This window comes from Sarcophilus harrisii, chromosome 2 (assembly GCF_902635505.1).
Source record: "Sarcophilus harrisii chromosome 2, mSarHar1.11, whole genome shotgun sequence".
Classification (NCBI taxonomy): domain Eukaryota; kingdom Metazoa; phylum Chordata; class Mammalia; order Dasyuromorphia; family Dasyuridae; genus Sarcophilus; species Sarcophilus harrisii.
In genome coordinates, this window is record NC_045427.1 from 499,512,087 (window position 1) to 499,539,723 (window position 27,637).

At 34.1% G+C, this 27,637-nt stretch overlaps 2 protein-coding genes across 9 annotated transcripts in view; one reads left to right on the forward strand and one right to left on the reverse strand.

The window, feature by feature from the left end:
* Positions 1 to 839: 839 nt before the first annotated feature.
* SLC24A5 (solute carrier family 24 member 5) lies at positions 840 to 25,697 on the forward strand. The gene is made up of 9 exons (XM_012545266.2): positions 840 to 976; positions 4,383 to 4,562; positions 17,698 to 17,781; positions 17,880 to 17,983; positions 18,332 to 18,432; positions 20,108 to 20,382; positions 22,752 to 22,958; positions 24,424 to 24,525; positions 25,000 to 25,697. Exons 1-9 carry the CDS (start codon positions 856 to 858, stop codon positions 25,320 to 25,322), a joined length of 1,497 nt encoding a protein of 498 aa, XP_012400720.1. The 5' UTR covers positions 840 to 855; the 3' UTR covers positions 25,323 to 25,697.
* MYEF2 (myelin expression factor 2) overlaps positions 23,508 to 27,637 on the reverse strand; it is a 49,563-nt gene continuing 45,433 nt past the window's right edge. For 6 of the 8 annotated variants that reach the window (XM_031955144.1, XM_031955140.1, XM_031955138.1 and 3 more), the window contains one exon: positions 25,942 to 26,105. In XM_031955144.1, coding sequence (XP_031811004.1) covers positions 25,942 to 26,105 — 164 coding nt within the window. Of the gene's footprint in view, positions 26,106 to 27,637 lie in introns of all 8 variants that reach the window. The other 2 variants (XM_031955136.1, XM_031955141.1) reach the window with 2 other exon arrangements.

The following is a 27,637-nucleotide window of genomic DNA, read 5'->3' on the forward strand; positions in this document are numbered from 1 at the left end:
ACCCATTTTTGATTTCCTTCACAAGCTAATTGTACAATATTTCAGAGTCTGATTTTTTTATACAGCAAAATAATGTTTTGGTCATGTATATTGTTGTTATCTAATTTATATTTTAATGTATTTAAATCTACTGGTCATCCTGCCATATAGGGGAGGGGGTAGGGGGTAAGAGGTGAAAAATTGGAACAAGAGGTTTGGCAATTATTAACGCTGTAAAGTTATCCATGCATATAACCTGTAAATAAAAGGCTATTAAAAAAAAAAAAAAAGAATTACATTTATGCAGATCTATAAGGTTCCTAGAATTTGGAATAGCCACTTGTGAGGAATAACCCTTGTTGCTGAAAAAAGTTAACACATCAGTGGGGGCTTGAGAGTTAGTCATACAGATGCACAGAGTTCCTAGGACCTGGGTGGTCATCTGTGAGAAGGGTATCCTGGTTGTTGCATATAGAAAATAAAACTGAAACCCCAAGAGATGACACTCTATGTCATAGAGCTTGTAAGCAGAAAAGCTTAAGTTCAAATCCATATCCACTGAATCAAAAATCCAACCCTCTTTATACTATGGCATACAATATGCCCTAAGAGGTTCACAATATCGGGAAAGGCTACAGGCCATGCTTCTCCTTCCACAAGCTATTAATCGGCTAACTTGCCCACTCTTCATGCCTATTCCTGCAGAAGTCTCCTGATCAGAGAATGAATGGACCCAGCCAACTAGCATCACCCCCTGGCCTGGCTGAAATGTGCTGGGGCCCGGGGACTAGGCAGGAGTGCCTCACATGCCTCACATGATTGAGCTTAATCCTCTTTTTCTCTTCTCACAGCACAGAGCATCCAAGAAGCAGGGAAATGGAGAAGGGAGCCAGCCGGAGGTACTGGAGAAGGCTCATGCTGCTAGGAATTCTTTGGGTCACAGCCCACCTGCCTCCCCAAGGGGCTTCCAACCCACAACGGCTCCCAAGGGACACAGGTAGATATTTCAGCTGCTTCTGCTATACTCTCTCCTCTCAGCTTTGCCAGGGAGGGGAATGCCTTCTCACTTGGCTCATTTCATTTCATGCTTTTTGGTGCATTTGTTCTAGTTTTATCAGCTTGAAATAGACGGAATGGTTTAACTTTCCTAGAGGGAGCCTCATAAATACTCCAGGAGAGATTAATGGAGATTTGAGGGAGGACAAAGGCTAGTCTGGATTGGGTTCTTACATCCTTTCTGCAAAGATCACCCACCCACCACTCACCCACCTGCCGACCTTCTCTCCCTCCCCTACAAAAGCCTTCTTTGTAGGGAATAAATTTTGGTAGCAAAGTGGGTAAAGTGTCAGCAGGGCCTGGAGGTAAATAGGACCCAAGGAATCCTGCTCATTCTGAGGTACCTTTTGGTTTTAGGGTCATGACATAATACCAGCAGAAAACAAGTGTGGAGAGGTGAAGAAGAAGAAGAGCTGGTTCCTTTCCTTTTTCCCCCTCAGGTCACTCATTCATTTTGTAAAAGTGCCTTTACTTGCCATAGTCCATGAACCAACTCAAATATACACTTCTGTCCAACAATTCAGAAATATAACATAACTTAGAGGTCATTGAGTCCAAAACTCTCATCTTCCAGATGAGGAAACCTGTGCAGAGAGGAGAAATAATTTGCCATATGAGTAGCAAACTAGCACAGATCGTTTCTAGGGTGATTTCCAACTCGAGCACTGTGCTTATAGCTTTGTAGATCTTGAGACAAGAATCTCAGAGGGCATCAGGTCCAGATTCATTTACAGATAAGGAAGCACACTTTGGCTGAAGATAGGAATGCTGTGTACCACACCTTCTTATCTGAAGCAGGATCTGAATCCTTCAGAGCCAGATAAGTCCAGCCACCTCAGAGCCCAGAAAGAGAAGTATGGTACCTTGTCCAGCATTTTGGAGAACGTCATAACTAGGAAATTTTGTGCTTGCGAGTGCAGAGAATGGAGAAGTTACATAAAATATGACCTTAGTTGAACTGAAGTAGGGAAGGAAGCTGGATGGCCTACTGGGTGACAAGCTAGAGCCAAGGTTAGGAAGACTAGAGTCTCAGCCCCACTTCTGATGCTTCCTGAATGTTTTACCCTGAGCAGGACACAACATCTCTCTGCTTCAACTTCCTCATTTGTAAGATGGCAATAATTACAGTATTTACCTCATAGGGCTGTTGTGAGGATTAAAGGAGATCAATGAATGAAAAGCACTTATATTTGTGCCAAGCTTTACAAACCTTAAAAAGAATATAAATGTTAGCTATCATTCTTAGTGATAATAAAATGAATAACATAAACATGGAAAATAAATATCTAAATATATGCTTAATTATTTTTACATAAGATATATTTACATAATACATCTATAACATTTAATATATTATGAAATATATATTTATATATAATTATAGTTTTATATAACACATTGTATGACATAATTATATATTTTATAACATATAAGTGTATATTTATAACAAACTACACTTACGTTTTTATGCAAAATTATATATTTATATAGTATATAATAATTGTATCTCCACATAATAGTTTATAAAATTGTATATACACTATAACCATATGCAATACATACACATAAAATCATATTAAAATTATTTTGTGTAATTTGCTTTACATATTATATATTTGTATAGTTTATTTTATATATTATATAATCATATTTTTGTATGATCTATTTCTATATAGATCTATGATCTGTATTTGCATAATATATAATTATTGTTATCATCGTTGTTATTGTTGTTGCTGCTAATTTGCTCAAACCTATGATTTTATCAATGGAGGGAACTCCCAGTGAGGTGATTCTTATTGATGGAGATTGGCTACTGTTTTGCAACTTAAAGAGTCTTAAAGATTTGTCCAAGTCCAGTGCCTATAGTTAGAGCCATAGTCAATGCCAATTAAAACCAGATTTTGTAATCAGGTCTTCCTATAAGACTGCCTCTCTATCCTTTATGAAACGTTGCTTCTCATCATTATTATTAACATTAGTAACTATGATAATAAATTTAGAATAGTTAGTATGATATAGTGAAGAGAGAAATGACCGACTTGAAAAAGGAAGATGCTGACATAGGGGGCCATGGGAAATGTCATTAAACCTTTGTGTTTTGTCTTCCTCACTAGATTGTAAACTCTTGAGGGCAGGAGCTACTTTTATTTATTTGTATTGCCAACGCTTAGCATAGTGCCTGGTATATAGTACTTGCTTTTAAAAGGGTTCATTGCTCTGGGATGGCAGAGAACTGAAAATTGAGAGGATGCTCATTCAATTGTGGGATGGCTAAATAAGCTGTGATATATTATTGTAATGGAATTTTATTGTGCTGTAAGAAATGACAAGTAGGATGATTTCAGAAAAATCTGGTGAGGTGAACAGAACCTAAAAGATGTTGTACACAATTACAATAATATTGTACAGTGAAGAACTGTGAATGACAACTATTCACAGCAATGCAATGATCTAAGACAATCCCAAAAGACTAATAATGAAGCATACTATCTGCCTCCAGGGAAAGAAATTATATTTTTTGAATGCAAATGCATGCAATTTTTAATTTTCTTTTATTATTTAAGTCTTCTTGTTAAAAATGACTAATATGGAAATGTTTTACATGATTGCACATGTATATAACCTATATCTGATGCTTACCATCTCAGGGGAAAGAAAGGGAAGGAGGGATAGACTTTGAAACTCAAAACTTTAAGATATAAAATAAAATAAAATGATTATACTTATTTTTTAAGTGCTCAGTGACTTATGACCTCTAAGTGTCCATAGGAAACTCTCTAAAAATAGAAGTTGCAGAGCAGTTGAAGACCTACATTGATTGGGGGCAGTTCCCAACCAAGGATTTCCCTATATCAATGAAATCTCAGGTCAGGTTTAGTAAAAATTACCATAATTGCAAACATATAATGATAACTTCTATTATATAGTACTTCAAGGATTACAAAGTGCTTTACATATATAGTATTTCATTTGACTCTAACAACAATCTTGGGAGGTAGATATTATTATCATCATTTTACACCTCAGAGACATTAAGTTACTCACCTGAGTCACAGGACTAAACTCAGGTCTTTCTGACTCCAGAGTCAGTATTCCAGTGACTGTTACCTAGCTGCCTCTAGAAAATACACAGACTACATACACGTAAAATATAAAACATAACAACATGAGCATTGTTATTACATATAAGCAAAACCAATATATTACACTTACTTATAGAATCAAAATTATATTTCCTTACCTTTTTTTCACAAAAATCTCTTTTTAAATGTTCAAAATATTTTTTCACAAGCTCATGAGTGGTGCATGGTTGACATAAATTGTCTTTTGTTTTTCTCTCTTAGAAAACAACACCCAATGTGTCTTTGCTCCATCATCGGAATTTCCTGAAGGATTTTTTACCAAACAGGAGCAAACAGATGGAGGAATCATAATTTATTTCCTAATAATCATTTACATGTTCATGGCCATATCGGTCGTTTGTGATGAATACTTCTTACCTTCCCTGGAAGTTATCAGTGAATGTAAGTGGTATGAAATTCTTCCATCTGGATTGAGATAGCTGTCCTAAGTTATTCTTGGAGAATCTGATGAGTGTACCAAGTACTGAAATGTGGTCGTATACCTTAAAAGATTGGCTTAGTTAATACTAAGCATGAAATAGACATCCATAGCACTTCTGCTTTATGATGTTACTTTCTGTTTTGTCTCTCTTTGTCTCTTACAGTTGACAATGAATTTGTTGTAAGATCTTTCAAAAATGTTAAGCATGTTCGTTGAATTAAGGAATGGGACTCTATATGTTTGACATTTTATATTTTAACTGTATAAAATTTTGAAATGATGTTTATATCTTTAAAAATTAAGTGAAAGTTAGGTCTATAGGGGCAGCTAGGTGGCCCAGTGGACGAAGCATCAACCCTGAAGTCATGAGGACCCGAGTTCAAATTTGTCCTCAGACACAACACTTCCTAGCTGTGTGACCCTGGGGGCAAGTCACTTAATCCCAATTGCAAGAAAGAAAGAAAGAAAGAAAGAAAGAAAGAAAGAAAGAAAGAAAAGAAAGAAAGAAAGAAAGAAAGAAAAGAAAGAAAGAAAAGAAAGGAAGGAAGGAAGGAAGAAAGAAAGAAAGAAAGAAAGAAAGAAAGAAAGAAAGAAAGAAAGAAAGAAAGAAAGAAAGAAAGAAAGAAAGAAAGAAAAGAAAGAAGGAAGGAAGGAAGGAAGGAAGGAAGGAAGGAAGGAAGGAAGGAAGGAAGGAAGTTAGGTCCACAGATGAGGAAATTGAGGAAGGAAGGAAGGAAGGAAGTTAGGTCCACAGATGAGGAAATTGAGGAAGTTAAGTGGCTTTCCAAAGGTTACATTGATAGAAATCATCAGAGGCAAGACTTGAACTCAAATCTTTTGACTTTAGAACAGGATGTGTTGGAGCCACCTTGTGAGAGCCAAATGTTAAATTTTCAATTTGAGTGTTTACAGTGGAAAACCACAATCCCTGCAAATGAGTATTTGATTTATTATTTTTGTTGTCTAGACTTAAATGTTAATAACAGGTTAAACTAAAAGTATACATTTGCATTGTTTTTTCAGAGAGTTGGGTTGTTAAACATTTAGTAGCACATCCCTGGTATTGCTTCCCTGGTATTGCTTCCCTGGTATTGCTCTAAAGTTGGGGAATTGAAGTCATCATCAGAATGGAGGCCTGGTGACTGACTGTAGCATATTACTATTACCACTAATGCTGCTACCACTGATAATAACTGGCATTTAGATAGTGCTTTAAGATTTGCAAAGTGCCTTGCATTCATTATTTCATTTGAGCCTCATAACCCTTTGTTATGAAGCCAGTTAGAAGACCTCTAAAAGATAACTTAGTCCAGCAGTTTCAGAAAGCCAGTCTGGAGCGAGACATGATGTCCAGGGCTCTGGAAAACCGTGACTAGTAAATTTCATGCCACAAAAATAACATAAAATTCGACTTCACTTGAGCTATGATGGGGTCAGGAGGGAAGGAAGCTTGGTGTGGCTGGAGAAGTGCTCTCCTTCTGTCTTGTTGTAGTTAACCATTCTTGCTAATTAGGACTATAGTTGATTGTTTCTATGGTGTTGTAAGACTGCACCCTCTAAACTGGATACCTTGGGAAAAAACCTACTTGTGTCACCACAGCTAAGATGGACTAGGGGCAATTCATTTAATCTCCTGGGTCATCAGTTTCTTTAATATTTTTATTAATTAAAAACAAATACAAAATAGAAAAAAATATTTCCATGTGTACAGAGGAATACGAGAGAGGATTCAAAATATGAAACAAAACATTTCCATTTCAAGAAAGCCCATAAAATAATCACTACTCATTGTGTTCAGAGCTGTTCATTATTTCTTTGCTTTTCTTTGCTTTCTTGTAGATTTTCTTTTGTTCTCCTCTGTCCACTTTTTTCCTCTCCTTTCCTCCCCTGCCCTTTCACCTTCCATAAGATGACTTCAATTAAGTGCCTATATACTTATACCTTCTGACTTATCTGCTTCACTTTTACCCATTACCTTGCCTTGCTATTACTTAATCTGTTCATTCTTCAAGGATTCCTCCCTTATCCTTTTCCCCTCCTTTTCCCTCCCTCTTTATCCTGATCCTGTTTATCTCCACACCCTTCTATACTGCTCTCCATATCATATCCCCTTCCCCTTATATTTCTCTATAAATTTAGAATTATATATATTTTAACCCATTCCCAATGGAAGTAGGATTCCAGAACTACCAGCCCTCTTCCCCCTTCTAATTCATCATTTCAGTTCTTCCTCTTGTATTTCATTCATATAACATACTTTTACCTTTTACCAGTTTGCTTTTTAAAATCTTTCTTTTGAACTACCCAATTACTGATGACAACCTTAAACATATGATTTACATTTCCACATATAAAACATTAAAAAATTCCACATATAAAACATAAACTATTTACATTGAATTGAATTACCTTGAATTACTCAATCCCTTGAAATTAATCTTTGATATTTACCTTATATTGCTCTTGAATCTTATATGTCAAATTTGATATTAAGTTCAAGTCTTTTTGCAAAAAGATCCTGAAAGTCTGGTAATTCATTGAATATTCTTTTTTTCCATTCAGGATTACATTTAATTTGGGGGGGGGATATGCTATTTTTAGTTGCAAATATTCTAAGACTATATGGCCTTTTAATGTAGCTGCTGTCAGATTGTGTGTTATTCTAATTATAGCTTTGCCATATATGAATTGTTTTTTTCTTGTTGCTCATATTTTTTTTCCTTGACCTGAGAATTTGGGAATTTGGTTATGAAATCCCTGTAGGTTTTCCTCTTAAGATCTTCTTCAGGTGGTGATCACTGGATTTTTTTTTTTTCTATTTCTACTTTCCCTTAATGTTCTAATACTTCAGGACAATTTTATTTCTTGTACTTTTGTATCAAAATTCTTTTTTTTAACCATAACTTTTGATAATCAGATTATTTTTATGCTGTCTCTTCTCTGTCACTGTTCCCCAGATTGATCTTTTCCTTATGTTTCACATTCTCCTCTATTTTTTCATTCTTTATTTTTTATTATTTCTTATATAATTTTATAACTTTGCTCTTTCCTCTTGCCCACATCTTGTTTTTAAGGAGTCATTTTCTTCCTTAAGATTCTGAAACTCCCTTTATAGTTGGTTGACTTTTCATAATCTTGTTTTTCTTGGATTGTTCTTTTGTTTTTTCCTTGATCTGTTTCATTTGATATTTAAAAATCTTTTTTGAGTTCTTCTATGAATGTGTTTTAGACAGTTAACCATTTAACATTATTCTTTGGAATCCTCCCCTGAAGATGAACCCTCATCTTCCCTATTCCCACAGTAATTTTCTATGGTTGGGTTCTTTCTCTTTTGCCTACACATTGAAAAAAAAAAACAAAAAAACAATTTTTATCAGATTGTTGATATAATCACCTCTAGTTTTGGGGTATGGGGTCATCCTCCAGTTCTGCCCTCTGACCTGGAACCCCAAAACAAAATTTCACTCTCCTGTAAATGCCCACTTGCCCTACTGCTTTTGCACTAATTGATGTGTGCTGGTTACTTCTCCCCAGGGTTGCATCTCAATAGCACAGCGGACCTGAAGTGCCTTCTCTCCAAGGCTTCCCTCAATCTTATAAGATGTCTCAGACCTTCAACTCCTCACACTGGTTGGGAGATAAAAATTCCTGTGATTGGAGCTAAATTTACCTCCTAATCCAGCTCAGTCCTGTGATATTTCTTCAGACTTTCTCCAACTGTCACAGGACTACCACTGTTCTCCAATCCAGTTTGTTTATGCAACTCTACATTCATTCTCAGGTGTTATTTTGTCTATTTTTGTGGGGGAAGTCTGGAGACCTTGAAATTTTCTGACCTACTCTACCATCTCCCCAGAATCTTCTCTCAGTTTATCTTTAAGAGGAGGAGCTTGAATAAAGAACCTCTGGGGTCTGCTCTGGTTCTAGGATTCAAAAATCCCTTGATTTTTTTTCTCTGATTTCCAAGTGCAGAGAGCCATGCAGGCATCTTTACTGCCTCATTTCTATACTATTATCTTGGAACCTTCTTGCAGATTTCCCTTCCTGAATATATTTCTACATTTTATAGGACAAAATCTTATACTATTCCAAGAGGGGCAGAGTTGCTGTTCTTTGAAGACAGCCTATAAAAGATTAATAGCTTTCATCTTGGAAAATGAAAATTGAGAGGGGGTTTGATTAAAGTCCACAAACTTTGGAGCAGAAAATTGAGCAATCATCAGAAAAAGGTACATTTAAGACAAATAAAATGAAATACTAATGCATTGTGAAATTCATTCCCTTACTTATCTCAAATAAGTATTCCTCAAGATCTCCAGAAAACTCCTCAAAAAGTCCTTTGTACCACTCATGTTCTTTCCTCTTTATAAACAGAACATGCAGATTATTCTTGCCTTTTAAAACAGGCTTCATCAATTCAAAATCCCATTATATCCCGATTCCTCCTGAGTAGGACTTTTTATGCTGTTAGGTGACTGGGAATCTGTATCAAGAGAGACAAAGAGAGAAGTCTCAGGGGGAAATTTTGTTGTCTTTTAGGGAAAAAAAATTAATCCTTGTTTTGGGGAAACCAGGAAATTCTGGTCCTACATATTATCCATTTCCCAATTGCTGGCCACTCATTGGGTCCATTGCTCAATTGCTGGCCATTCATAATGTTTCTGCCTCTTTACTAACATGCTGCTTGAATATTAGTAATTTTAAAAGTAATATAAATATGTTTTTAAAAGGGAAAATAATTTCAACTTGTCTGCTTTGTGATGTCTCCATGTTTTTAGGATGGAAATTCAGATTCTAACGCTAAACTTAATTTGCTGTACATTGATAAAATTAGTAGAAGACATGGATAATATTTGGATAATTTAGACTTTGCGTGAATTTTCTGATTATTGACCCTTGTAAAATTTATAAAAGATAGATAAGCCTTTTTTAAGAACAAAGCAACTAAGAATATTACTTTCTCCCTGCCAAGAGGACACTCATCCTTTACTTATTCTCTTTCTTTTCTATCTTTCCCCTTTCAGCTCAATTGAGATTCCCTTGGACAACCTTTTAATTTTACACAGGGCACAAGCAGCTCTGTATGTTCTGAGCTGAAAGGGTCTGTAGGTAAAGAATACAATCTAATGAGGTGGGGTAAATAGGGAAGGCAATGTCAAGGGCAAAGAAAGAAAGGCTAATGATGCAGTCAGACTGGGCATTTAGTTGAGCCAAGAGAACAAGCAGGCAGCCTGGGAGTCTACCATACTACTAGGAGTATTGAACAAACAACATAAAACATATTATTTTCACTTTTAACAAATGAGAGGAGGGCTTGCCAAGCCCATTGCAGGGCTTACTCAACCAGCTGTCATCTGAGTTCCAAGAAGCTACAATCTGCCCAGTGCCCACACTCCAGTAAAACCATTTCAGCAGACAGGCTAAACCAGGTTAAGGGTGACTGACAAGTCTCAAACTTTCAATGAGTGAGGGGATGCCTATCCCTAGCATGTGAAGACTTCTCCCATAGAATAGGAAGATGAGAACAATTTGTTCCAAGGTCAGGAAAGTAGCTAAAGCAGGTGAAGAACGCTTAGAATTGAATCATACATCAAACATGCCAAAGTCATCCACTGCATCCAAAACCATCACTAGTCACACTGACTTTTGTCTTTCCACTAAACTTCCATGACTTTGGAAGAGAGAGTAAGGCATCGATTCTGCTTTCCTTAATTCTAATTCTCCCAGAAGTTTCAATGTCATTGGTTCTCTTCAAAAACAACATGCTATTGTCCAATATGACAAACCTGATCAAGTCTCCAGAATTTTCTGGGATTTTATATGGCAAAGACATTCCATCTTAGAAACTACAGTGGAGCTGTCTCTCCAAGTACTGCTTAGAGTAGCAGTATATCATAATAGAATGCAGGGTCAGAAAACCTGGGTAATATGACCATAGATTAATCACTTGCTTTTCTACCCCTTAGTTTCTTCATCTTCAAATGAGACCACAGAAACAATGATTAGATGATCTAAGTTTTTTATTTTTTTAGTGAAAAAAGTATGAATCCTGAGATTTCCCCAGGTTTTTCTCTTACTCAATCAGAGGTGTTCTTCTCCAAGGAAAATGCGAGTGAGTGTAATCAGGTAGACACCAAGACAAAAAAAAATTTTTTTTTAGCTTTCTTCAGGTGTTTGAAGAGCTATCACATAGAAGAAGAATGAAATGTGTTTGGTTTGACCCCCAAAAGTAGAACTAGAATAGGTGCAAGTTGCTGAGAAGTAGATTTTGACTCAAAATCTGGAAAAATTTCACTGAAATGAGAATTGTCTGAAAGGAGAGTATATTGCCTTAGAAGAAAGTGAATCTCCATCCCTGGAAACCTATTAGAGGAAGTTTAATGGCCACTTGTGAATATTGTTTTGTCTATCTCTATTCAAGTACTGGTTGAAATAGATAAGGACCGAGATTCTGTGATTTTATTAACTCAACCATCCCTCCATGTGGGAGGCAATATAGTGAACTCCCAAAGTTTGAATATTCAGGGTTTAAAATTATTTTTTTATTTACACAAATATTTTAATATACAAAAAAAGAACAGAAGAGAGGACTGAATATGAAACTATGAATATCTAATACCTACAGTATATCTTTTTTCTTTTTAGGTACACAATAAAATTTGTACAGTGACAACAAAACTGCCCTACTTGTCATCTTCTGAGCTTTCCTCTAATTTATCATCTATAGTATTTTAATATTTCATTGACACTTTTCTCTTTTTTTGTCCCTATGGTTATCCACCAACTCTGCATATTTTCAATAAATAGTGATCTTCCCTTTGAACAAATAAGTATATTATGAAGCAAAAAAATATAAAGGAAAGAAGCTCTGAAAGACTTAAGAACTCTGATATAGTGATGAGTCATGATTTTTGAAGGCTGATGTTAAAGCCATCTAATGCATAGGTGCAGAATGACTTTATTTTTAGATCTAGCCAATGTATTGGGGTTGGGTTTTTTGTATAAATTATGGTATAGAATATAAGCATAATGATAAGATGGACAGGTTCAGGGAAATTTAGGAAGACTTATGTGAATGTGAAGAGAAATAAAGAGAACCAGGATATTTGGGTACTGAGAAATTTGTTCTCCTAATTCTCTTTATTTCTCTCCATATTCATACGAGTCTTCCTAAATTTCTCTGAACCTGTCCATCTTATCATTATGCTTATATTTTATACCATAATTGATTCAGCCATTCTCTAATGAGGGATATCTACTTTGTTTTCAGTACTTTGCTAAAATAAAAACTGCTTCTATATGTGTTTTTATTCATGAATTTCCTTTCCTTTTGTTTTTTACCTTCTTAGAGCATAGAGTCTAGACTTCATATTGCTGTTTAAAGGGCATGTAATGTGACTTTGGGGGTACAATTCCAAATTGCTTTCCAAAATGTTTTCATAACTCCATCAAAAATGCATTAACATGCCTTTCCTCTCCAAGCTCATCCAACAATTGTCATTTTTTCATCTTTTTATATCTGATGAATATAAGCTATAATTTCAGTGATTTTCAATTTGCAATTCTTTTACCCATGATTTGGTACATTTATATTGCATTTATACTTATTTGTATATATATTTTCTCCTCCAAATAAAGTGTAAGCTCCTTGAGATTATAAATTATTTAAGTTGTGGAGTTTGTATCCTTGATGCCTAAAAGCGTAGATGGCACATAAAAGCAACTTTAAAAAAAACTTATTTTCAATTAAAAAAAACATTTTTTTCCTTTGTACTATCAGAAAAGGAAAAAGAAAAACTAAATCCTTGTTATAGATATGTATACCCAAAAAAGATAATTCCTACACTGGCTACCCATTAAAAATGTATGTCATACTCTAGGTCTGTAGTCCATTATCTTTAGAGGTATATGAATAACATGTTTCATTATTATTCATGGTTAATCATATTGATTCAGAGTTATTTAGCCTTCAAAAGTTGTTTTTCTTTATAATGTCATTATTATATAAATTGTTCTCCAGGTGCTCTCACTTCTCTTTGCATCAGTTCATATAACTCTTACCAGAATTCTCTGAAAACATACCTGACATAATTTTTTTTGTGGTACAGTAATATTCTATTGCAAAAGGTAATATCTTTTGAATATTAAGTCTTTTGGGGGAATGGTTCTCACCCTTCTATATTGATTGTGAATATCAAATATTAATCAGAGAAATTTGCTACAAAGTTTTTTCAAGTTTTAATTCTAACTGCATTACTTTTATTTGCAAAAATCTTTTCAATTCAGTGTAACTGTAATTGATTATCTTCTATGATCATCTCTTAGTTAAGAATTCTTTCCTATACCTAGTTGTTAAAGGTGTCACTTTCTGTTTTCCTTTTATTTATGATATAACCTTTTATATCTCATGTATACATTTAGAATTAATTGTGACAAGTAGTGTGAGATATTGTTCTATAAAATTTCTAGCAGACTATTTTCCAGTTTTCCCAGTATTTTGTTTGAATAGTATTTTTCCCAGTAATTGATGTCTTTAGGTTTATTTAGTTCTATGCTATGTTCTATTGCTTTTAAGTCTTATTTCTCTAATTTGTGATCAATTTATTATTTTTAAAATCAGCACTAAATGGTTTTAATGATTAATACTTCATAGTATCATTGTGAGATTCAGCAGCTACATAGCATAGTGATTGGAAAACCAGGCCTGGAGTTAGGAAGTCCTCAATTCAAAACCAGCCTCAAACACTTACTATTGAATAACACTAAGCAAGTTACTTACCCACTATTTGCCTCAGTTTCATCATCTGTAAAATGAAGATAATAGTAGTACCCACTTCCCAAAATTATTGAGGATCAAATGAAGTATGTGTTGAAGCAACACTAACATGTGGTAAATACTATGTAAAACTGTTATCTATCATCATTATCATAAAAATTATTATTCAGTACAAGTGGGCCTCCTTCTTTTATATTCCATACTAATATGTAGAGTTTGTAGTTGCAAATATGACTTTTTTTCCTGCAGGGCTAGGGATGGAGATGGGGATGGGAAGGAACCCAATCTGGGCTTTGATTGGCATAGGGAATGCTCAACAAAGAAACTACCTCAATTAATTTAGATTAGACTCTGCTCCACAATTATAGTTTTCAGGAGTCTCGTGGTGCACTGAGAGATTAAGTAATTTGCACAGAGTCCCACAGACGAATCAGAGGCAGCATTGTCCTGATTGCACTAACTCTGAAGTCTCTTTGTCTTTTAGCTGGTGATATAATTTAATAATCAGATGGCTATATCATCTCATAGATGTTGGCAGTATAAACCACAAACTATTCATAGCTTTAAAAAATTCTAGACATAGCAAACACTAATTAAATGAGGATTTCCATATAGAAAGTAAAGCAGAGAGGATTATATATGAACATGAGTATTTATTATATTAAAAAAAAGCAAGTAATAAATACAATGTGTAACTTTCAAAGCTGTTCTGCTTGTCTTTTTCCTTCTAGATTTCCTTCTGTTTTCTTTTGAACATTTTAAAATAATCATATAGCTTTTTTTTTGAGCAACCTTATTATTAGACCTTCCCTATCTTCATGGCCCCTTCTCACAAAAAGAAAAAAAAAGTATATCTTTGTAACAAACCTGCATATTTAAGCCAAGTGACTTCTTATTTTAATCATTATGCCCCATTCTACACCTGGAGTCTATCACTTCTGGGTCAAGATCACCCATGACTCTTTAGATATGATGATTTTTCTCAGTATTTTTCTATAAATCCTCTATAGAGAATCCACCCAATATATTAAAGAGATGCCTTTCTCCAGTTCCTTAATATTATGTCGAAAAGAGCACAACGTTGGTGCAATACTCAGCTGGGCATCTGCTCTCTCTCATTCTCTTACCAGCCCTACAAATCCTTGATGTTTTTTCCACTACTGCTACAATTTTATCTTAATTTTTTCGAAGGAAGAGACAGCAAACTACATCTTTGCCAGGAAAATCCCAAATGGAATCATGCAGTCAGATATGACTGAAAAAACAACTAAACAAACTCAACTCTTTGGTTGTCACAGTGGGTGAGAGAATTGGTCTAAGAAAGACCAGTCCAGATTCAGCCTGAAGCACACTAGTTGCATGACAGTGGGCAAGACACTTACAATCTCTGTTAGCTTTGGTTCACACATGCAAAATATGGATAAAAACTAGTACCTACTACCCAAGCACATATCAAATGAGTTGATTTATGTACAGTTCTTTGTACATCTTGAAATATTATATGATAGTTATTACTAGCCTGATATCCAAAGATTTCTCTAATTTGTTTCCAGCCCTATTTTCATTGTTAACTATATGGATGTACTGTGCATTCCAGTCAGATAGGATTATTCATTGTTCTCTTCTTTTTTACTTTATATATCTTGTTGCCTCTGTGTTGGAATTTCCTTCCTCAGGTTCATTATGTCTCAAAAAATATACCAAGGAATTAATATCTACTCATTGATAATCTTTAATCTATATCCTGAATATATTAGTATATTTTCTCAACTTTTTAAAAGCACAACATAATTATCTTTTTCAGGAGTCTTTCTCTTCTCAATTTCAGGTTTGACTTTTTATCTGAACAAATGAAAAGGGTGCAAAATATCTTACAAATTTTATTTAAAGCTCCAATCTTATTACTACTTAAGCTAATGAAATAATAAGCAAGTATGAAAATGTATACCTCCATATTTGAAATGGAAATTGAAAATGGAAATGAAAAATATTGATAGCCACTTGAGTCTATTCATTTTGCTTATTTGTCCATTTTAACTCCTTTTTTCAAATCTTTTATTATTAGAACAAATTTTTTATAAAATTATTGATATCTGAAGACAATAGCTAAATACTTTAGTCTTAGAATATGCACAGTTCTTAATCTCTTTGTTAATCAAGTAATTTTAGCCAGTTGATTTCACTTAATACATGTTGGATATGTTTTATGAAGCAATTAATTTTCCATTTGTTTTAATATTCAGGCTCATATACTATCCCATACAGTTTATCCTTTACTGAACTGGATTAGGCAGTAGTGGAGACCATTCCAAGACCTGATAAAAGTGGAATAATCCATAGCACTAGTATTTTACTTTAAAGGTCTCATAGATTTAGAGTTAGAAATGTCTTTGCAAAACTTCTTGTCAAAACTCTCACTTAGAGATAAGAGCATGACACCAAGAGGTTAAATGTCCTGTCCCAGTTATATAGGTAGTATGAAAAAGACATGGGATTTGAACTTGGTTACTTATCAGGACAGCTGACACAAAGACACCCAGGAAATATGGACCCAAGTCTGTCGATGTGTTTGAGGTCCAGAAGAATCAGGATGAGATCTAAGGGTAAAACAAGAAAATATGGTGCAAGATCAGGCAAGTATTCAAGGAGCTTGCTTATTATACAGAGAATTCATTACAATTTGAATCACTCAGCATTGTTCCTTTGAGTGCTAGCATGGTATGCTAACCACATTTTTTCACACTGCAATGGACTGCTTAGTTAGGTAATGCAGTGGATAAAGTACTGGGCCTGCTGTCACAAAACTTGATTTGAAATCCAGCTGTGTGACCCTGTGCAAGTCATTTAGCCTGTCTTCCTCAGTTTTCTTTTTGAAATATGGGTAGGGGGTTGTTAGGATAAAATGATATCTATAAAGCACTTTGCAAACTTCACAGCCTTATTATGGATGTAAGTGTTATGGCTATCACCATTATTAATCTATAGAAATGTATCAAACAGTAATAGTGTTTCTTGTATTTCTGGGCAAGTGGAAATAATGTTTTTTTCTTTGCAATGTCAGACAAGCAAATTAAAATATTAATTATGCCTTGGAATGACCTATTGACCAAAACAAATTATAAGTAGCCTAAATTCTGTAAATAGTTTTTAGTTCCTTAGTAATGTCTGACTTTCGATGACCTCCTTTTGGGTTTTCTTGGCAAAGATACTGGAGTGGTTTACTGTTTCCTTCTCCAGGAAGGAGCAGATGAGGAAAATGAGGCAAACCCAGGGTTACACAGCTAGAAAGTACCCTAAGTTGAATTTGAATTCAGATCCTCCTAAGTCCCAGGCCTATCTACTGTTCCATCTTGCTATCTGGAAATCGTTTTATTAAAAGTGTTTTAATGTTTTCAGCTTTGAAAGCTTAAAGGAATACCTGCTCTTATTATCTGCATGCAATCTTATCTCCTGGGAAATTAAACACAAGCTTAATACAGGATAGAGGCCTAGTTTTGGAGTGAAGAAGACCTTGGTTCAAAAAACCTGCCTTTGACACTTATGAAAGGAACACTCAGTGTTCCAGTTTTCTGATTATAAGTTACAGATGTGTTGCCAGTACGTCTTGGTGGAGGACCAAAAATTAACTGCAAACATCATTGCTCCTCTAATTCTTGGGTTCTAATTAGGTCTCCTGTGTCTTCCTCCAATATTCCACAATATTCAACAAATGGCCTTCTATAAAACATATATAAAACTCACATTTTTATAACACTTACAAAGTTTGTAAAGTCTTTTTTTCCTCATAAAAACTAGACAGGTCATGATTGCCACCTCCATTTTACAAATTATAAAATAAGTTCCAAAGATGTGAATTAGCTTGTTTCAGGATCATGATCAATAACCATAAGGGGTAGGAATTGAAATCTAGGTCTCATTCCAACTACAATAGTCATTAACTGAGTTCTTAACCTAAAATTGGATTTCAGGGAAGAGTCTGTTAACTTGGATGGGAAAAATGTACATCTAACTTCTAACTTTAGCAATTTCTCTCATTAAAAAAAAAAATTCTGAGAAGGGTCCATGAGCTTCATTCCACTGCCAAAAAATGTCCATGATAATAAAAAATGGTTATCATCAGAACATCCTAAAATAAGGTAGTATTCCTTCCTTTTCATTTCATTATTTCCCGAGTTCCATTTTTTTTTAACTTATTCAATAATAAATTCTTACATGAGGCAGTGGGAGTGGTATCTTAACCTATTTCTTTTTGCTATGAAGTCACATCCATCTTGCTTCTATGTCACTATGAAAGTAACAATCATTTCATGTATCTTTAGGTCTAGGCTTGTCTCAGGATGTTGCAGGAGCAACTTTCATGGCAGCAGGCAGCTCAGCCCCTGAATTAGTTACTGCTTTTTTAGGTAAATCCAGTTTATTTTACCTTGCTGCTCCAAATAAATCTTTTTTTCCCTCTTTCTTTCAAATTCAACTATTAACTCAGTTATTGTATTGTTCCTAGGAGTATTTGTCACCAAGGGAGATATTGGAATTAGCACTATCCTTGGATCTGCAATTTATAATCTCCTCGGCATCTGTGCAGCTTGTGGGCTGCTCTCTAATGTGGTATGGAAGTAAATTCTCTTAATAAGAGCACAATTAATCATCTTTTCAAATGAAGAAGTTATAAACTTTTTAAGATGCAAGGACAAAGCCACAAAATGCACTTAATAAGAATCAAATTTATTGCTTAGCAGTTAAAAAAATTACCAATTACCACTCCAATTTCTGAAAATTAGTGTGGGTAGCAAAATATGTTTTTCTTTACAATTCCTATATTAGAATCATTTTCTCAGAGTCAATATTTTAACTACAAACATATAAACCATTTAAAAAAATAGAATGGGCATAACATCTGATAAAGTTAACACTATTATAATGGAAACAGCAAATTATTATTATTTTACTTTACAGGTTTCAAGGCTATCTTGTTGGCCCATGTTTAGAGATTGTGTGGCATATGCAATCAGTACAGCAGCAGTTCTTGGCATAATACTTGACAATCAAGTTTATTGGTAAGACAACAAAAACCACTCAAAAGTTATGATCAAGGGAATCGGTAGAGACTCTGCCAAATGAAAAAGGAACAGCTATTTTCTTTAACCTGGAATATCATTCTCCATATTGCCTTCTCACTGTTCTGTGTTCAGGCTCATCTCTTTGCAGTCTTCTTGATCCACTGTGGTGCTCAAGAAAGCTATTCCTTTTGCATCATTTCCTGTCATCTCACAAAAGTCTTTATTTTTCCCTCTGGAAGCACTTTTTTTTCTCTTTACATGCCCCTGTCAGGGGCATGTGTAAAGTAGGAAAAGTCCTATGGCAAATTTAAGCACAATTTTTATCATAATTAAATTTAAATTTCATCAGGGGGAATTAAGTACAAAGTGAATCTCTGTACCTCAACATTGAAAGCATCATTTTTTTTCTTTATAATCTACCTCTTGTCAACTTCATTACTCCCATGGGCTTAATTATTATCTCTAAACAGATGGCTCACAGATCTATATACACCAGGTCTCCTAAGTCTGAGGGCAGTTTTAAACTAGTCTCTTTTCTGAGTTCTAATCCTGCATCATCATGTCTCCTGGACACCTCAAATTTGCAAGTCCTGAAGCCATCTAAAATCATTATGTTCAAAATAGACCAAATTCCTTCCTTACCCACTCCCCCAACAAAACCCTACCCTACTTCCAAACATGTATTTTTGTCAAGGCACCATCATTTTTCTAACCTCTTAAATTCTAACTTCAACATTATCCTCATTTCCACATTGTATGTCAATCTATATATCCAATCACTTATCCCATTCTGGCCATCTCTATCTCCACAATATGTCATATTTGGTCTCTTCTGAGTCACCATCTTAGTTCAGCCTCATCATCTCTCATATAGATAGAATGTCACCATAGTTTCCTAATCAGTCTTCCTGCTTCAAGTCCCTCCCTACCTCCCTAAACCTTTATTCATACTACAGCCAGGGATTTTCCTGACATGCAGGTCTGACGATGTGACTGCCTTAATTTCTAGTGGCTCACTATTGCCTCTAGAATAAAATATAATCTTTGATTTTTTTAACTCTTCACAACCATCTGTCTTAAACTTATTTTCCCCAGTCTCCTTGTATATTAAAATCCCCTAAATGTTCCCTATAAGCCAATCCATGTATCCTTCTGTTTCTTACATATAGCATACTCCATCTTCCCATGCGTGCCTTAGTACCATTCATTCCTCACATTCAAGGTATGCACTCCCTCACTTGTTTCACTCCCTTCAAGACAATTAAAAACCACCTCCTGCAATGAAGCCTTCCCTGATTTTCGTAATGATAGCATCCTCTCTCATTCCCTGATTTATATTTACTTTGTTATTTTCTACATATTTACATATAAACATTTTATATCCCCTAGCTCCTTGAAAGTGGAGCTTGTTTCTTTTTTTGTATTTGTATCTCTGATGCCTAGCAAGTAAGTGTATAACATCAATTTAACATTTTAACCTCATTTACTAGCAGTTGTGACAAACAAATCTTCATTTAGTATATTTCCAGAAATTACTCTATTTTGCTTATGGAAGCAACACAATTTTAAAACAAACCAAAAATTAATGGGTTATTGTTATTTCTTGAATGTCATTAATTATATCTTTAAACTAATTATTTAAATATAAAAAGCAATAATCTTTGTTTCATAGGTATGAAGGAACTGTGCTGCTTTTGATATATGGAGTATATATTTTAGTGCTATGTTTTGACATTAAAATTAATCAATATATCATGAAGAAATGCAGTCCCTGTTGTACCTGTTTTGCTAAAACTACTGAAGGACAAACTGAAGAGTCATTGATGGGGTGGGAAGATCGACCACTCATCCGTCGACAGTCAAGAACTGATAGTGGAATCTTTCATGAAGACTCCTATTATTCACAGTTGTCTACAAGTTTGCAAGTATTTAATGAAGTTTCTGAAGGTAAGAGATGCCTACCATTCCCACCAATCTTATTACTCTATTGTATAAGCCTATTAAGAGTGCAGGTTTCAAAATGTAATCTGAACTGTTGGTTTTCATTCACATAAAATGACCAAGTTTATTATGCAGAATTTTGTTGGTAATGTATAATCTAACTGCACAAAATTGATCACCCAAGAACCACTGGAATGTATTCTTTTTAACAATACACAAATTTTATAGCTACATTCCCCTATAATCATCTTTGGAACTATTTCTCAAACCAGGATACAGAGTTGAATGAAAAGCTGAATAATAAGATTTGGCTGAAAATTGATCGCTTATGGTAACTATAAATACGATATATCCTCTGTTCTGAAAGAGTTTAAAATCTAGTAGAGTACACAAATTAGCTAAAATAAAATGAATATTTTTAAAAGGATATAAAATGTAATACAAATTTAGAAATCGCATTTTTACATAGGAATCCTGGAAAGAAGTGTCATTTGAATTGGGAAATCCCTTTAATTTCAAAATACAGACTAAGATAATAAGGACAGAAAAAGATCCTCAAAAGAATGGAATGAGTAAAAAAGCTCAGAGTTGGGAGAAGGTTAAGTGGGTTCATGGGATAGAAATTAGGTTGGGTGGGGTATAGAGTACATGGAAGCAAAGACTAAAAAATAAGAAATGAAAGCATTATAAAGAGTAGAACATGGAGAGACCCTAGACTACCCTAGCTAACCTTAATTATGAAAACTTGGAGAACTTGAGGTTTGTGAAAAGTTATGGGATATGATCAGTAACTGTGCTTTAGAACAGATTAAAGGATGGAGACCAATTAGGAGCTGCTGCAAGTAGTAATGAAGGCCTGAATTAAAATGTCATCATTGGGAAAGGAAATGAGTCAATCAGAAATATATTTCACAGGTTCACAGGTAAAAATCTGCAGAATTCATGAGAGACCAGAGTTTTAGCTTTTTGGTTGTTTTTGTTTTAAGCAATTTAGGTATGAGATTAAGCATGAAGAATTAGATTCCAAGTTTAACTTTAATTAAAAAATGTGAAAAATGGAAATAGCTTGTATAAAAACCTGTAAAATACTTAAAAATTCTTATTACATGGGTGCCTCATTATAATAACAAGATGAAAAACTAAGCTTTAAAAAAAAAAAAAAAAAAAAAACCCAGACTGAGAAAAGTTCCTCTCCAAACACTGTTTTTAGTTTTGAGCATTATCTCCAGCTTCAATTATGGTGGGTTCCAATAGGACATTTTTTACTGTTTTATTTTTAAAAAAAAATGAAATTCATACTTCTTGGGGGGGGGGAATAGTGTAGAAATTGCTACATTACTGGTACAAATAGGATAGATATACCTATAGGTCACTACATTATAGTGAACTGATCAGCAGTTCATGTAGATCATATTGAAAATTAAAATTGTGCTGCTTTTTTCAGGGGAAGGGCAATAGAACCAAGACTTGTGATTTCCCTAGATGTGAAAATTTTCCAATGCAGATCAGAAACTTATTTGTGCCTTATTAGAGCTAAGAAGTGCTTGGGGTACTGAAAAGTAAAAGTGATTTGTTCTTGCTCACAGAGTCCACATTTCTCTATGGTAGTACTTGAACTTAAAGTCTCTATCACTGGCCACTTTTGCATTGTCATAGATGTAAAACAAGCAGCTTCCTTCCCCTACCTAGAATAAATTTAAATGGGAAAAACTTAACAAAATGAAAAATAAGAATATATATGACATTTTAAAACCAGTCAAGGTCCAGACATCAGGAATCCTTATGCATAATTTAGCTGAGCCATCAAGATGCTATGTCCCAAATCAGTAGCTATGAAGTTAAAGAATCGAGTCATAATCTACATTCTTCTACTTCCTACTTGTGTAGTTTAAATTCTAATTAAGTTTTAATCTCCTAGGCTCTCAGTCTATTAATTTATCCGATAGAGGAACTGGACTAAATTATCTTTGAGGTCCGTTCTAGCTCTAGAACCTCTTGTCATATATATATGCAGCCCCATGCTATGCTAGATGGTAGGAAAAAAATCCATGAAAAAAAATTACAGAAAATTCACATACAGATATTTGAGAATTGACTAAAAATATAATCTCCTTTATTATAACCCAACTACCAAGTGATTCTCCTTACATGCTTCAGAGCATAAAAGGTCAGAGAATTGGAGCAAGGATTGTTTATTTTGTCTTCCACTCTAAATATTCAATTATGCCCAAAATATCAATAATTTGGTATATTCAGTGTTTGATGTGTTCTGATCCTAAGTTTTAACTTATTTAAAGCAACATAGCTTTCTTAACTGTGCATTTCAAATTTAACTGGCTGAGGAAACTCACATTTTAACTATTCCTTTAAAACAGATCCTCCTAGTGTTTTCAGCATGCCTGAGGCCGACTTGAAAAGAATTTTTTGGGTGCTAACCCTGCCTATTGTTACATTGCTTTTCCTAACTACACCAGACTGCAGAAGAAAGTTTTGGAAAAACTGCTTCATGATAACTTTTTTCATGGCTGCAATATGGATTTCTATATTTACTTATATTCTTGTTTGGATGGTCACAATAACTGGCAAGTATCCTGAGTATGCACTTCAGACTTAAAATATTTACATTTCATCTCCACTCATTTACAAATGAGAACACTGAGACTGAAGGTTTAAATTAAGTGATTTATCCAAGGCTACTAAGTTTTAGCTCCATATAATGTACAATGAAGACTATGTTCATAAAGGTGGCTCCATGAAATGTTTACTACCTCAGCAAGGATAAAGTTTAGTGTTATTTACTAGGATTTATGACTAAATTATCCAAATTACCATCTCACTGTTAACAGACCATGGCGTTCCATCCTATGGTCCCACTTTAGGATATGGTCTGTTATTCTAGTAACTCAATTTCCTTGTATAGGATCAAAAACGGACTCTCTATGCTGAATTCCTTTTCTATACTGACTATTATTGAGAGGACAGAGTATTGGGGAATGTTATCTTTCTCATAGATTATACACAATTTAAGCCTCCATGTATTATTAGTGTATTAGTTCACAAGAAAAGTTTTAGAATTGCCAACATTCAGGGCAACAGAATCAATCAAATATGTCATATTAGAGTCCCCAAGCTCACAGCAAAAGAATAATAGCTTTACCGAAATACAAAATGAATATGTGAAAGATGGAGATGATAAACGAGTGAAAATTGACAAATTGATTCCAACATAAATATATGAGCTTCCAATAAACAAACTACATTTCTAGTTAAACTGTTTTAATTGACATCATACACAAGGGAAAAAAAATGGTTCTAAAGCAAGGTTTCATTCAAAATAACACAAAAGAAGTAATTCTTACAGTAACTATTTTCCTCCAATTCCTTCCCTAGAGCTATTACATTTCTGAAAAATTAACCATCAGCTAACATCAAAATTTACAGGAATATAAAAATTTGGACTTTGCATTAGGAAGACTTTAATAGAGCCCTATTTCTTCTCTATTGGGGAGTTTACATGCTTTCCCAAAGAGTACATTACATAGAGTTCATTATTTAATAGGACTTTTTTAAAGAAACTCATTTTAAAATTGCTTAAATAACAAAAGAATAATATTTGTATAGCTTAGAAAGAGCTGTCAAGATCTCTTGACTTAAACTACAATGATACCAAAATGATCTAAAAGAAAAAAAAAGTGGTTTTCTTAGGATATTTATTTTTAAAGGCTAGAGCCCCCAATTAAAATAAAGGTCTCTAATGATGAATGCTATCCACAACTTATGTCAGGGCACAAAGAGAGTAAATCACTTAATAGTGGAATTCCAGCTAATAAACATCCTAAACAGTGACATCTAAGAGTCCATAAAATTTCTGAACTCTCTCTCTATAAAATAGTTCTGCTGAAAAATATATGACTGAGCACAAAGTAGAGTTGTAACCTAAATAATTTCATCCAGGGAAAAAAGTTTCTTTACAAAATAGCTAATGAACAAACTGGTGACTAAAACCACCATGAGTTTTATCACTTATCAATATTTTGTCACCTATAGGAGAAACATTGGGAATTCCAGATACAGTAATGGGCCTTACATTATTAGCAGCAGGAACAAGCATACCAGACACTGTTGCAAGTGTGTTGGTTGCAAGAAAAGGTAAGAATTGGTTCGGGTTTTTATGCCCAATTCTTAAGCTGGCTCACATGCACAGGGAAAAGATATTTAAAAACAGTTCATTTCCTCAATATATTTCACCGAACAAAGCAAATCAAGAGAAAGAAAAGTGACAATTTTAGCAGCTTAAGTTCACTAAACCTGAATTGTAAAGAATTAAATTCACCTGAAAAACTTATTAAAGCTTAAACATGTTAAATGAGAATTAAAAACAAGTAATCTACATCTTATAAGAAAATGGTTTAATAAATAAAGATAATTATTTCATAAATAAATGTTAAATCTTTAAATACTAACTAAAAACAAATGAGCAAATACAAATTCAGTAAGAATTCTGCTCTAAAACAAGTTTTCCAAAACAGAAAAAAAAGTATCCAGTGTAACTGATGAAGTAGCTTATTAATAAAATGTTAACTTAATGTGCACATTTCAACAACATGCTCTTTTCTTTTGCAGGTAGAGGAGATATGGCTATGTCTAATATTATAGGATCCAATGTGTTTGATATGTTGTGTTTAGGTGCTCCATGGTTTATTCAAACTGCATTCACAAATACATCGGCTCCTGTCAAAGTTAACAGCAGTGGATTGGCTTACACAGCTATTTCTCTCATTTTTTCCATTGTTTTTCTTTTTTTAGCTGTTCACTTGAATGGCTGGAAACTCGATAAGAAGTTGGGGGTAGTCTGTCTAATAACGTACTTAGTGCTTGCTACATTATCAGTTCTATATGAACTTGGAATTATAGGAAACAATAAAATAAGGGGCTGTGGAGACTAATCTTTACTAGTGTTATAGGGATAAAATGACTATTTTGGGACAAAGGTGTGGGAGCTTAGGACCAGGGATCAGGAAAGAGACATTTCATTTGATCAAATAAAAAACATCCCAAACTCCCTCTAGGCTGAAAAACTTATTTACAGTAATTCTTCACCATGGCATAAAACTAATTTTAAACACAACAAAATCACAACCTAATTTATCTGAGCCCTTTCTTTTCAAGTTAAAGTATTACTACAATGCATATAGAAAAACTGAAGTTCTGGAAAAAACATCTACTTTTTACATTACAATAAAGTGGGTACAAGCTGGGGAAATTTGAACACTAAACAAATCCCACTATGCAGTACTGAAAGTAACAATGAGGAAATGGCTTATCTCATTAAAAACAGTATAACCATTCATTTAAACTGAATGACCAGAGCCACTGTCTTTAAAAACTAAAACTCGAGTTTGTTAGCAAGAATTACAGTATATTTTAACACTATACTGTTAAAGGCTGGTGGGATCAAAAAGTTCCTTTTTACAGCTTCTTTAAGCATACAATGTTACTAAAATGACTTTTTACTAGGCTAGAGAAGCTAAACATATGTAGGAATGTTCTGAATGTAGTTTGAAATTATGCGTTACGATCCAGGCGTACGTCAATTTCTCTGCCACTGATTTTTATGCCATTCATTATTCTACAGGCCTTTTCAGCTGATTCTGGCGAGTCAAACCTGACTGTTCCACAGCCTTTTGACTTTCCATTCTCCATTTTTATTTCAGCAAACATTACATGACCTGTAAAAGCAAAAATACACAATTATTAGGATCAATTTGTAAGAACTATTTAATTTATATGGATTTGGACATCATCATATATCATAAGCTATATAGTTATAACACTAGTGATTTTTAAACAACAGTCCAAGTAAGCAATACTCAGAAGAGTTTTATTTAAAACATTCTTTACCTAGGGATAGGACCTTTAAAAAGTGTTTGAATAACTATTTCAATACAACTGATTTCCTTTTTAATCCTATATATTTTATCTTATGCATTTAAAAATTTTTTATAATAAGTTTCGCCACTGTCAAAGAAGTCCATTATGGAAAAAAAAACTTAAGAACCCTTGATTTAAAATTAGGTGAAACAATTACAAAATTATACATATATATATTGCTAGACAATCACAAATTAAGGGTCAATATGGTTAGGCTTAGCTAGTCTAAGTTTATACTTTTGATATTAAAAAGAGATGCTGTAGATCAAACTCTTAAAAGAAATTGAATTGCCCAGAAATCTATTGCATAGAACTCCACCAAAATTATGAGAATATATGTAAAAAATATTTAGTTCTCCCCATCTATATTCTTAAAATGTACTCCCCTCAAGTAACAAGAAGTAACAGCACAGAAATATAATCATTCCCAGGCTTCTATTGCCATTAGTAGGAGGCATTATGGTGCCACAGCATTTTCTTCTACACAATTCTAGATTGAGAACCTGGTGGCAGGACCTGATAATGCACAACAGGAAAATGAACCATGAAAAAGAATGACCCTAGGTTTAGTATCTAAGAAAGACAGAGAAAAGTAGTAGCAGTATCAAGAGGAGACAAGCGAGAAGGAAAGAGAGGATTGGGGAGAGAGAGAGAAAAGAGGCAGAGGGGATGGGGGCATGCCCAACCTGAGACGACTCTACAAAAGAAGAAATTGCTGAGGCCCTTCAGAGATAAAAGACAGGTATTTGAGGTAAATTATTAAAATAAACTCCAAAAGGTTACTAACTTATATGTATAACTATTTACCATAACACCTCCCTCCCCTCTTGATTATGAAATCAAATTTCAAAATATAAATTCAAAATTCAAAATATAAAATATAAAGTGACAAGGTTCAAAAAGTTTATTTTCCAGGTTACCAATGACTAACTATATTCCAGCTACCAGATTAGAAAGCAAGACATTGTCAAATTAGTTCCCTATACCATGCAATGCAATTCCATTTTATAGAATCCCTTGTCATTCCTGTAGAGGGCTGGAACTGTGGAGAAGTATACTTGAAAGAAATATATTTAAAACAAGGTGTTAACTCAGTGGAACTGATGATATAATGGTTCTCTACTTCACACATATGCAGTATACTGTAGTGATATAATTGTAATAGAATATTTAAACTGGGGACAAAGTCAGACTCAAGGGAAGACTGATTGAGACTGTCAGACTGCCAGACTGATGGAGGAGATTGGGTAAATATCACCAGATTGTCTATTAGGAGTCTGTATCAGTAAACCTGATGCTACTACTTATGGTTGATAAGTCACACACTGTC